Source organism: Colius striatus, chromosome 1 (genome assembly GCF_028858725.1).
Source record: "Colius striatus isolate bColStr4 chromosome 1, bColStr4.1.hap1, whole genome shotgun sequence".
In the NCBI taxonomy this organism is placed as follows: domain Eukaryota; kingdom Metazoa; phylum Chordata; class Aves; order Coliiformes; family Coliidae; genus Colius; species Colius striatus.
This window is the reverse complement of record NC_084759.1, coordinates 121,965,727-121,978,093: the sequence shown is the minus strand read 5'-3', so window position 1 is coordinate 121,978,093 and position 12,367 is coordinate 121,965,727. Positions and strand designations below refer to the sequence as shown.

The 12,367-nt window shown below is 39.2% G+C and overlaps 1 protein-coding gene across 1 annotated transcript in view; it reads left to right on the top strand.

Annotated features, from left to right (window-relative positions):
- The window catches only part of GSK3B (glycogen synthase kinase 3 beta), a 155,858-nt gene that overhangs the window by 116,496 nt on the left and 26,995 nt on the right, over positions 1–12,367 (top strand). The window contains exon 8 of the mRNA XM_062005361.1: positions 8,400–8,495. Coding sequence (XP_061861345.1) covers positions 8,400–8,495 — 96 coding nt within the window. The remainder of the gene's footprint in view (positions 1–8,399; positions 8,496–12,367) is intronic.

Sequence of the window (12,367 nt, the reverse complement as noted above, 5' to 3'; positions counted from 1 at the left end):
TTAAATGACACTATCATGAGTGGTGTGATAACTTTTATTGACCAGTTCATAGCTGAATACATAGTACTGCCAGACTAATGTTATTTCTCATGACATCCGAAGGATTGTCCAGATTAAAGGCTTGAACTTAAGTAAATTATAGCTTGAGATGATGATTTTCACCTCCAAAGAACCAAATTTCTGAATTGTTTCTTTAATGTAGAAAGAAGGATACTGAATGATCACCTACACCTGTGTTACATATTGGAGTATTCTCATCTTCTGTTAGATATGTAGCCCCGACACCTAGAAATTAAGTCATCAATTGTAGGGATAATTCTTTTTTACAGTAAGGTTGATCTCTTAAATTAAAAACTTACGGTACTGAGACAGTATGTTTTAGGAAAGTCAGAGACAACAAATGCTGTAAATCTTATAGTACTTGTCACAAAAAAAGGATGAATGACTGAATTGTTAAGGAAATATGATGGAAAAAATGAGCCTGAATGGGTGAGTGCCTTGAATATTTTTCTGTCTATGTATTTGTTACTGAGGCAGCATATATTCTCAAGGAAGAGAAAATGAGTGGAAACTGGAGAAGTGGACTGTTTTTCAGTGCCTTTGTCTTCTGAATCTTCTGTCAAGGGGTTTTGTATAAACTATTCAGAAAATCCCTGGAAGAAGGCTAAGGTGAGAATACAGAGAGAGTAGTAAGAGAGAATATTGCATTCAAAATCAAAACCATGACCAATTGTCTAGGAAAGTGCATGAACTGGGCAATGAGGTAATTCCCTTGTAATGCCATACTCAGTGACAGGTATTTCTCATAGTGGGAGTAGAGAGAGAACAACAATTTTACCTCAAATTTCAAGTATTTTTTCATCATCTTTTGGGAATGATGAAGATGTAGAAAGTGAGTTTTCCATCTGCCAGCTGTTGGCAAGGATCTTTCTTACCTAATATGAATCCTTTAAAAGGGACGATTAATCACATTGAGCAGATTTGGTTTTCAGATCTGCAAAGAAGCCACAAAACCTTTGGCCTCTCCACTCACAGCATGATGATTTGAAAAGTTAGAATAAAAACTGCAACCTGTATTTGTTAAGCAAGCTTGGGTTCTGCTGCATTAGCACAGTTGAAGACATATGCAATTCTGCAACATAAAATTTACCAGAAATGTTAAGTCTTGGACAGGTTGTAGAAGTTTTCATTTAGAATAAGAGTAATTTTTAAAAATGTTTTTACAGATATCTTTACAGATTTTCTTCTTCCGTTTAGTGCCATAGAATACTACAATTTAAAGCTTTAATTGTAACAGACTTACTTTTCTGCTAGCTGTGGCTGTAGGAGAAGCAGAGCTGCATGATCTGCCAGTTGTGGAACAACTGAGCTTTGTAGAAGGTTGCAGATTGGGACCTGTGAGCTACTGTTTAACTGTCATGCTTTTCAGATAGCTAGCAGAAACTTACAGAGAGAGAAAACTGAGTATTTTTAACTCTCAGAAGTGGCTATAGTAAAAAATATTTATTCACACATTTGAAAACGCATCTGACTTTCATCCTTTAAATGCAGTTCATTACACTGCGAGAGTGGTCAGCTTAGGAACTTTTCTGCTGGTTTCTGTCGGTTCAGGATGATTGAGTCACGGTCACTCTTGTAGCATTTTTGAAGCCAAGATAAATTTTTCAGTTGTCTCTTCAGTTGCTTATTCAGCTTTGATTATTCAGAGTTAATTTCACAACACAGCAATTGGATGCTACACCTGAGTATGAAGGTGTTGTGTAAGGCTGAAGGATGACTTCAAATTGCCATCATATTAAACTAGTCCTCCCTTCTCATGTAGTTCCTGATAACATCCTCTCAATAGCTGTATTCATGAAGATGAAAGTTCTGTGGTGTGTCAGTCAGCACAGCTTGTCCTTCCTGAAAACTATATGCCCAGCATTCTCAGTCCCTTGCTGCAGCAGAAGCATTTTTTGACTTCTGTTAGATATTTAATCACTTTCAGCAGTCTTCACATGTTTTCATTTCAAGAAATCTTGCGAAGTCTTCTCTATCTAGTTGCACCTGGAGTTTCTCCAGGCCTATTGCATATTTGTAAACTGCTCTGAAAAACTGTGCCCCTCTAGAACCACAGCATTATGTGCATGTGAACCAAGACAATCCCTTTCTTTTTAGCTTTTTTCTCTTATTCCTGTCTTTTTAAAGACAGTCTTTCCAGATGTTCTCAATCTGTATGGGAGACGTGGATCTGTCACCACTCACCCCTGACAAAATTACATTTGATACAGGGAAATATTGTCGTGGAGCTCCATCTGAAGAAATAATTTAACCCAAGTACATTTTTCTTGAATACTTACACTGTTGCAAGAGAGAAATAATGTGCTATGCTTTTCCAAGGTTTGATCTTGAATGATGACTCTTCCACCTTATTTTTAGCTCTTGCTGGCTATTCCAGATGTTAGGTTATCCCATCACTGGAAATGTCTCAAATGGGTAACTCGATGCATTCATTCAAATTCATGTCCCTTTCACCCAGCTTTTGAGTTATATCTCCTTCAGAGCTGTGCTCAGCAGCAGTGTTGGTTTTGTCAGTGGTCACATAAAGAAATTATGGGCAAGTAAATGTTGGTCCTCAGAGCTGCCATACAGTCCCATCCCTGATGAGGGGAGGAAACTACATCTTCCAGCAGCCCAGGAGGGTTGCAGTTGCCAATTCCTTATTTAAAATCCACTGTGCAAGTGGAGTACCTCTGGATACAGCTCAAAAGAAGGAACTCTTAGACCTCAGGAGTGAGTTTTTTGAAGCAGTCAGGGCAGACACCTTCATAAATCTCCAACCTTGTACACACAGCTTGCAGGGCTGCAGCAGTGTCTGCAGGAATGCTGTGCCTCCAGTGGAAGCTAGAGAGGTTGATGACATTCTTGACAGCCCCCTACCATCAAGGGAAAACTGACTGGGATACACTCCCCCACCTGAAAAACCAGCTTCAACCACAGTTCCTGCAGAGAGTGGTTACTCTTTATTTCCCTTGTGAGTAGGGAATCTCGGAAGTGTAATGGTTTTGTTTCTAAGATAATTACTATCTTCTGAAAGGTTCTGTTTAGTATCTTTCCCCTACTCCTCTCAAAAAATAGGAAAAAAAATCATCAATTTCTGTCAGAAGAATGTAGCAGCAATAATTGCCTGAGCAGCCCCAGGACACAGGGAGGACAGCATCTGCCAATCTGCCTTACTTTGTCTTTACCAGAAATATTTTTTTCCATGTGCTGCAATGTATGAGATGCATCAACTAACTTGTGAAAATGGCAAGAAAAGATTCTGGGGGAGTTTCTTTCTTTGTTTTGGGTTTTCTTTTTTTTCCATTCCTGCTGGGCTATGTGATTATTCCTGGCACTTCATGGTAATTTAGGAGAAATAATAAAATCTTCTTCCCATGGTTCTCTGGGTTGGGGGTGGGCTTGGGGAAAAAATGTATTAACAAGCTCAATAGTATCAGGAATCCTATCCATGTGTAACTTTTTGGTCTCTGACAGTTTTACTGAGTCTAATGCTAAGTATAGACTGCAATTATAATGTATGGCTCATACTCAAATGTCAAGGTACTATTTTAGGCTCAGTTTTTGAAATAAAATGTATTCAGTTGCAGTAGCTAATGGGCAGAGAGGAGCCATTTCTTCCGGGAGAATAAGCAGTAGGCGAACATGTTTCATTTCATTGGATGTGGTCCTGTGCTGAGGACCTGCCTGCATCTGACATGGGCTTTCACATGGGGCCCTCTCTCCTCGCCCCTAAGGGAAGTCTCCTAGCATTTTTTTATTTCTTTTCCCCCACATTACAAGTTGACTGTTTCTGTGCCTCATGTAATTTATCACTTCCAGTGCTTGCAGGCAGGCAGTGTGAAAAAGTTGATGAGCAATTATATTCATGTCAGCAGTGACAATGGGTTTCTTCCTATTTTTGATATATAGCTGTTCTTGCGTTTGTGAATAGAAGAAATCTCTATATTTGGTTGGCTTTCATTTGGTTTGAAAGGAGAGTGTTTTTTGAAAGAAAGTGTGTCTAAAATGGGCAAGTTTATTTTCTACCACAGACCTCTTGAAGTATTATTTCAAAGCTGACTCATGTTTCTTGCTTATTTATCTTAGTAGATAACATTTCCTCATTTTAACTTGAGATGATGATGACAGAGATGAAGAGCAAGACAAGTTGACCTGTTGTCTTCACTTGCAGAAGGTCCCTTGTAGACTCACTCATACAGACTCTCTTCGTTCCTTCACAAGTTTATTTTTCATTTCAGAAGCAGTTCATTCCATCATACAACCATACTTCTATTATTACAGTATATTTTTTTTTAATTAAAGTGTCTAATAAAAATACCTCACTTTTTCCTTGACAATATCACCTTTCGTAAGACTGTCCCCAAAAAGTAGACTAGTTTGTGCTACTGTACATGAGTAGTTCAGTATTGGACCCTGTATTTCTTAAAAGCTCTTTGTACTTTGCAAAATCAAGAGGATCTTGTCAGTGTACTGAAAGGGAAGTACTGAAAGTATCTGAAGGGAAGGTGCAAAGGATAGAGAGCCAGGTTCTTTTCTTTGCTCTCTTGTGACAGGGTAAGAGGCAATGGGGAAAAAAATTGAAGACACATATTCCAATCTGAACATAAGTAAGTGGTTTTTACTGTGAGTGCAGTCAAACACTGCAACATGCTTCCCAGAAAGGAGGTGGAGGCTCTGTCCTTGCAGATTCTGAGTACCCATCTGCACATGGTCTTGAGCAACCAGCTTTCGCTGGTGCTGCTTGTGTAGGGAGGTTGGACCAGATGACCTCCTGAGCTCCCTTCCAGCCTCAGCCATTCTGTGGTTTTATGAAACCTTTCTCCAAGGAACATCTGCTCTATAGTATTCTCAGATTTGATATAGCAAGAGCAGCTGTTCCATGGAGTAGTTCTGCCAAAAATATACAAGGTAATTTATGCTTCTCTTTTGCATTTCAAACGGAAAGAGCAGTCATCTACATGACTTCTTTTAAAAGAAAAAAAAATTCCCAGTATTTAAAATAGCTTAAATTATTACTGTTCCTCACCGAGGTTACTTGAATTCATTCCTAATATACCAAAAACTCAGTGTGAATTAGGGAGCTACAATTTCAAAACCATGTAGCAAACAGTATTGGTGCATTGGGGAGTGGGAAGAAGTCCACTACAGGGCCTCTTCCAGATACATTGAGTACCATAGAATGGTAGGGTTTTGAAGGGACACTTAGAGATCATCTAGTAGTGATACAATTTTATAGCCTGTTACTTTATTCATCTGACATTTCTCTGGATTATGATTTGAATTTGATACAGTTTTTAAAACTTCAGTTCTTCATCTGATCTACTTTCTTTTCCTCTGTGTTTATTTTTGGAGGTTTTTGTTTACTTTTGTGTTTTTTGTTTGAATTTGTTTTCTGGTTGTGGTGGGTTTTTTTTGTGGGGCTTTTTTTTGTTTTGATTTGCCTTCAGTACAAATTGAAAGCACGATCTGGCTTCACAATACAGAGAGAACAAAGTAAATACAGTGAGTGGATAAAGTAAGTCACCTTTCCTTTTGTACAGTTATTCCGTGAGTCAAAGGCCACTATGTAGCTGAAAGGTCAGGCAATCCCTTCTTTCAGCTGGCATTATCTCTCTTCAATACCTTCTTCTCTGAGCATTCATGAGACCTTAAGTGCTGTTGCTTAGATGCCCGTGCTTGAGCTCAGGGAGCTGCTTCCTCCCGTCATCTGGATTTACAGCTGTGTTTTTGGTGAAATGTATGAATAGATGTTTTCCGTGGGTCTTTCCGTGAAATTGCCCTTGCCTATCTAATCTGAATTCGCTCTGATGCTATAGGCAGTCTTTAAATAAAGATACTTGCACTGTGTAGGCTCTTTTTCTGAGCAGCCTTGGTAACTGAGCCAGTTTGCTGAATTTTGGCTACATAAAAAAACCCTACTCTTTGCCTCATCTTAGGAAGGCTATTAAAGGAATTCATGGAGGAGGAAGAGAAGGGTAAAGAAGGTAAACCAGGCTTTTTTTTAAAGTCCTGTTTATGCCAGGGAGGCTTGAAAACTTAGTTTTCAGAAAAGGTGGGAGAGCAGTCAAAGTTATCCATAGTTTTTCAGGAAGTTAATTTAACTCATCAAAAAAACTTCCAAGGATTTGAAAATGGCTTTTATTTTGAATTGGGATGAAAAAAATATTTGGAGGTGTGAAATCCCCTCATCTTTTAAAACTGGAAAGCTTTGAGGGTAACAGTCATCAAAGCTTTGAGAGCAGTGCCTCTTGACAGCTGGGTGACTGGTGCGCTGGAGGAGCTAGACAGAAAACTAAGAAAGAAAGGACACGTTTTCCTGTCAACTCTCTTTCCCTTTGAAAAATGGACAAAGTGTACAAAATGTGACAAACACCCTCTTTTCCTACTACCTGTGCAAAAACAGTGTTTTCAGACATGCATAGAAGAATCATCTGTCAGTTCTGAGGGTGTCAGCCCTTGACTTTTAGAGTAGATGCAATTTAAATCCTGGCTAGCAATGGGAATGTAGGAGTTATGTCATTATTCATTTTGTACAACTTATTGGTTAAATCTGCTATCCAATTGAAGCAACTATCTCAACAAGTTGCAGGGTTTATTTCCACTGCTGTTGTTTACTTAAAATATTACTTTGTCAGTAGGTATTTTAGTTCTTGTCCTACAGCGTATATTTTAAATGCTAAAGAGATTCCAAGTTCCTTTTGTAATACCTGATGGCAATTTCTCTGTTGCACAAATTAAGTAAATCACAATTAACTTACTCTTTTACCCTTTCACCTGACTCTTGAAAGTGCATTTATATAATTTCTGCATTTTTAACAGAATGACAGTGTTCACTGATACCAGAACAAATAACTAAATATTAATTTGTTAAGCAGTAAGGTAGATTGCCAATGTCATGTTGTAGATAATTCCTTGTGATAACCAGCGTAGGTTCATGAGATGAGGTGATAACATCCTGATCCGTGTGGTGAGAGATTTGTCAGGGAGGAGGGGTAGGAGATGGAGAGTAGCATGACTATGGGATTCCTATGGGAAGGTGAACCTGAGCTCAGCATAGAGAACTGAGTCCTCTGCTTTCTGCTCTCTCCACTTCTTTCTGCAGAACAAAAGGGTGCCCAGCAACTGGGTGCAAGCAGAAAACAATGGGATTCCTTGAATGTGCTTTGCAGTTTTTATGTACCAGCAGAAAGCAATGGCTCTCTTAGTCCTGATGCTAACTGACCAGAAAGCCCTAATGCCATATTGTGTAGCTTATTCCTCAAAGGGGTTTCTGAAATTGTTTCAAAATCTGTCCACTCCTGTAGAGAGATGTGCGATTGTGTATTATTTCTCATACAACTAACAATGTGCATGTATAAATAACATTGTGCGCATTCTGGGAATGAGAAATACAAGCTTGTATGTAAAAGCACACTCTGATATGCAGTTTAGGTGCTTCCAGCTTAGATTTCCATTTATCTTCCATGTGGAAATATTGGGGTGAGGAACCATCACCAAACTCCACACAGTTTGGAGAATTGGGGGCAACCTGTCTGGCTCCTCTCAGCAGTAACTGGCTGATCTTTTAAGTTCATCAGAGAGCTACTGTTCTTAACAAATACAGTCTGTGCTACTGGTCTGATCCTTAATCAGCCACGTGCTGTGAGCTGCACTTCCTGAATGTGTTCGGCAGTACTGTCTCATAACAGTCCAATTAGAATGAACTTTCTTCACTGAAATATCACAAAGTGAGTATCTTTCACGAAGTGAATATCTTTTTCAAGAAAGATGCTTGAATTTTGTGCAGAAAAAAAGATGTAGAAGACAATTACATTTTTAACACTAGACTTGGAGCATGGAACTGAGTTACCAGCAAGAGACGACTGAACTTGGAACAAGAGCCACAAAGATGATTAAGAGGCAGGAGCAGCACTTATGAGGAGAGGCTGCAAGAGCTAAGACTGTTAATCCTGAATCAGAAAGGCTCGGGGAAGGGTGGGGAAATGTGTATAAACACCTGATGGGAAGGAATGAAGAAGAAACAGCCAGACCCTTCCCAGTCGTGCCCACTGGCTGCGCAAGAGGCAGCGTCACATGTGAAATTTAATTTGAACATAAGAAACACTTTTACTGAGAAAGTGGTGCAAGACTGGAGCAGGTTGCCCAGAGATGTTGTAAAGTTGTTTTCTGTGGGGAGGTTCCTTCCAGCTTAAATGATTCTGCAAAAGTTCCGTTGTTTTATTCTCAACATTATGTTAATTTACTAGTTACACGGATTAACTTCAGGTGTCTCAATATGTGATAAGTTACACTGTGCTTTTCATTACCATATGAATATGAACCATATTTAAATAATTTGCCATTTTTCCTATTTCTAGGTTCTGGGAACGCCTACAAGGGAGCAAATTAGAGAAATGAATCCAAACTACACTGAATTCAAATTCCCTCAGATTAAGGCACATCCATGGACTAAGGTGAGTCCATATGAACTGAATAACAAACACATGGGGGCTTTCTGTGTAAACTGGATGCATTTAAGCTGGGGACCTGGTAACTTTTGTTGTAGATAAGGTCAAGAAGGTATTGAAGCAATGCATCATAATATCTGTTGATCTGGGATTTTTTTGAGGTTGCCTACAAGTGGTGGTTTGTTTGGTGTTTTTATAACAATGGTGTGTGTGTTTATAGGAGACTGCAATATATCTGAATCCTGTCATCCTATAAATTGATATGTACGAAAGCAACCTACAAGTGAGGATGTTCTAGTGACAGGTGTGATACTTCTGTAATGTTGCACTTAATGTGGTGAGGGGCTGACAGTCGCTTTATTAACTGGTATCTCATAGATACTATTATATTTATATAGGTGTTTTGTTGGGGGAGGGGGTTGGGTGTTTTTTGCAGTTACTTCTTAAGACTTCTTGTTACCTAGCTTTCACAAGGAGATACTATTGCAGTACATGCAGACAATGTGAGAACATGATCAAAGGGGAGACTCCTAGCATTGAAACAAATACGCGTTACTACACAATGAAGCTGTCTTCCACATACGAAGGAATGATGCATATTTGACTTGGGACAGGATAACAATCATTTAATTAACCTCTTGGGTGTGGAGTAAGTTAAATATTAAGTCTTAAGTAATTGAAGCCTAGGTAGTAAACATTTTCTTTTTGCTGCTTGAGAAATACCTGATAACAGTCGCAGTATATTTTCATCGTATCTTAACAGCTCAGGCTGTTCTGCTAAGAAAGTTGTTTGTGTGTGTATATGTGTGTAAGGTTTCGTTCCTAGCTGAGTACGTGCCCAGATCAGGCTCTTTTGGACCAAGTGCTCTGTGGTGGTAGAAACTCTGGATAAACTAACTAGAGCTAATTGATTGTCTGTGTACCTGATAGTTATGTGTCAGGCCAGGTACTAGGAGTCTCCGTTTTTGTGGTAGTTTCTTCAATGAGTTATGCACCACTTTAGTTTTCCTTTTTCTTATCAAGCCCTGGTTTGCATTTCCACATCAGAGTTTCTTTCCGCATGTTGATTTATACTAGTATGAGAGGTCAATAAATCCAGCATTCTTTTTAATACCTTATGTTAAGAGGGAAGAAAATTAGGGCAAGTTAAATCCCTGGAAGTGATCTCGTCAGTATTGAATTGTGTCATGGTAGAAGTTGCAAGAAAAAGTCCAAAAGCCTTGTAGCACTGAATGTTAGGATTGCATCTGAATTCCTGCAGTGAAGGCATTGGAGGATCTTAAATTATTATGCAATGGAGTAGCAGTGCAGAGAGTTGAGTATCTGAGCTAGCAATGCAACTTATCATCTGCCTGAATGATGTTAAGAATCACCTTTGTGCACTTGATGGTCTGTTAGACCACAACAGATTTTTTTGGTAAATAGAAAGTTCAAGAAAAAAACTTCTGTTTATATGAAGTGGGTTTTTATCAGTCATGTTAAAGGATCACAAGTGAAACTGAGTCAATTACAATGAATTGAGAGGAGCTTGCCAGAAGATGAGATCTGCATTTTCACTGGAGCACAGTTAGTTTTGGAAAGCTGTGCTTTCAACATAGCTGCTGGAGAGCAGGGCAGACAGGAGTCTCATGAAGTTCAACAAGGACAAGTGCAGAGTCCTGCATCTCAGGAGAAAAAACCCCATGCACCAGTGCAGGCTGGGGATGAGCTGCTGGAGAGCAGCTCTACAGAGAGAGGCCTGGGAGTGCGGGTTGATAACTAACCGTGAGCCAGCAATGTGCCCTCGTGGCTAAGGCGGCCAATGGCATCCTGGGATGCATCAAGAAGAGTGTGGCCAGCGGGTCAAGGGAGATTATTCTCCCCCTCTACTCTGCCATGGTGAGGCCTCATCTGAAGTCCTGTGTCCAGTTCTGGGCTCCCCAGCTCAATAGGGACAGGGAACTTCTACCAGTATCTACACGGTGAATGTCAGGAGGTTGGGGCATTCCTTTTTTCTTTTGTATCTACTGACAGGATTAGGGGTAATGGGAAGAAACTGGAATAGAAAAAGTTCAATTTAAACATAAGGAAAAAGTATTTTATTGTGACGGTGAGGGAGCCCTGGCACAGGCTGCCCAGGGAGAGTGTGGAGTCTCCTTCTCTGGAGGTTTTCAAAACCTGCCTGGACATGTTCCTGTGTGACCTCATATAGGTGAACCTGCTTTGGCAGGGGGTTTGATCTGGATGATCTCCAGAGGTCCCTTACAACCCCTGCCATTCTGATTCTGTTCATCCTGCACACAATGCTTGGTGACATCGACTGGGTGTAGAGTAGCATTTAATCTGGTTTATTACAATTGGGTTACCTGATAACTTCATATGAGACTTGTACTTTTTATTAAACAAATGCTAAATTAACAAAACTGATTATCCAGCCTGATGCTGGTAATGATGCTCATCTTCTCAGTGTATTTCTTCTAAAGATCCTTTCCTTTCATTATTATGAGCATGTTGAGCCATGAAAGATTAAGTGGTAGTGTTATGTAGAATTAGTCTTCCTCACACAACTGTATTGTATTACATCTGATGGCACATCATATACAGCCTCTTGGAGCTTCTGTGTCTTAGAATTGAAAAGTATGGGAGAGAAAGGACTTCTGAACTGTCTAATGAGTAGAAAAGAAATGACTGAAGAGGTAAAAGCACTTTTTTTTTTTTGTTAAAACTGTGTTTGTGTGTGAAAGAACTTCCAGGCAACTAGTTTTCAGCATGTTAGAGAGAGAATTACTGAGAACATAGTCACTCCCTGCTATAAGCACTTTGGCACAAGAGCATTCTTCTTGTTACTTTGTAGTATTTGATACAACATGAGTGTTTTTCAAAGTTGAGGGTTTTGTAGGTCTTGGAGTTAATTTTATGCAGTGGAGCTGCTCACGTTTAGCTACTGTCTAGATGTTTAACCTCTTCTATGGAGCTTTGAATTCGTTGTATCCAAGCCAATAATCTGTACAAAAGTCAGGTCTGTGGTTTGTCCTTGTTTTCAGGGAACTTTCTAGGCCTGCGAAAGTATGTATAGAGGGCAATTAAAAATTTTCTTTGGAAATTTCTTTCTGAAATTCTGTGGTGCAGATTTCTGTTGGATGTACCCGGTTCTCTTCTACTTTCTAAGTATTTCTGACAGGCATAGCTATGTTATATTCTGACTCAGTATTGCCATGGTGGTGTAATCTGTTACACTTGCTGTTCCCTATTAGGTGAAGAACAATGGTAGCTGGTGCTGTAGGAGAATAAAATAGGTTATGGGTGTTTTTTAAAGATCTGGATAAATTGTTTGAGTGAATAAGGATGAGTCCATGAAGGAATATCGACTCTCAGATTCATTTAGGTTCAAGGTTAAATTGGAATTTTGAGCACAAGTTTTATGTAAATGAGAAGTCTTCCTTCATCAACATGTCTTAGAACTTTCAGTAGAAATGGATTGGTATCATCCAAACACAGTATTGATATTTAATGTGACGTAGTACTAAGAAGAAAGATCTCAAATTAATAAGGGTCTTTTTTCATAGATTGAGAAGTGCAGTTAACTCCCTAAAAAATATTTTTCTATGCAGCAGCAGTAATGTGGGTTTTTAATTCAAACTGCTTTCAGACTGGTTTTTCAATCTGTTGACAATTTGAGATTGAGATGCTTCTTTAATTTAAGAGCTGGAATCTCTCATTATAAAACATGGAGACCTCTCTCTCTTCTCTCCAGTATAGTTCTGTCTTGCCCAAGCATGTGCATACTTTTATAGCAGTTACGTGCACAATGCAGGTGATAATGGAAGTTCATTGTCCCTGGCTAGTAAAAGAGAATCTGCATTTTCCAGGAATCTTTTGAACAGTTCTTCCAAAACAAG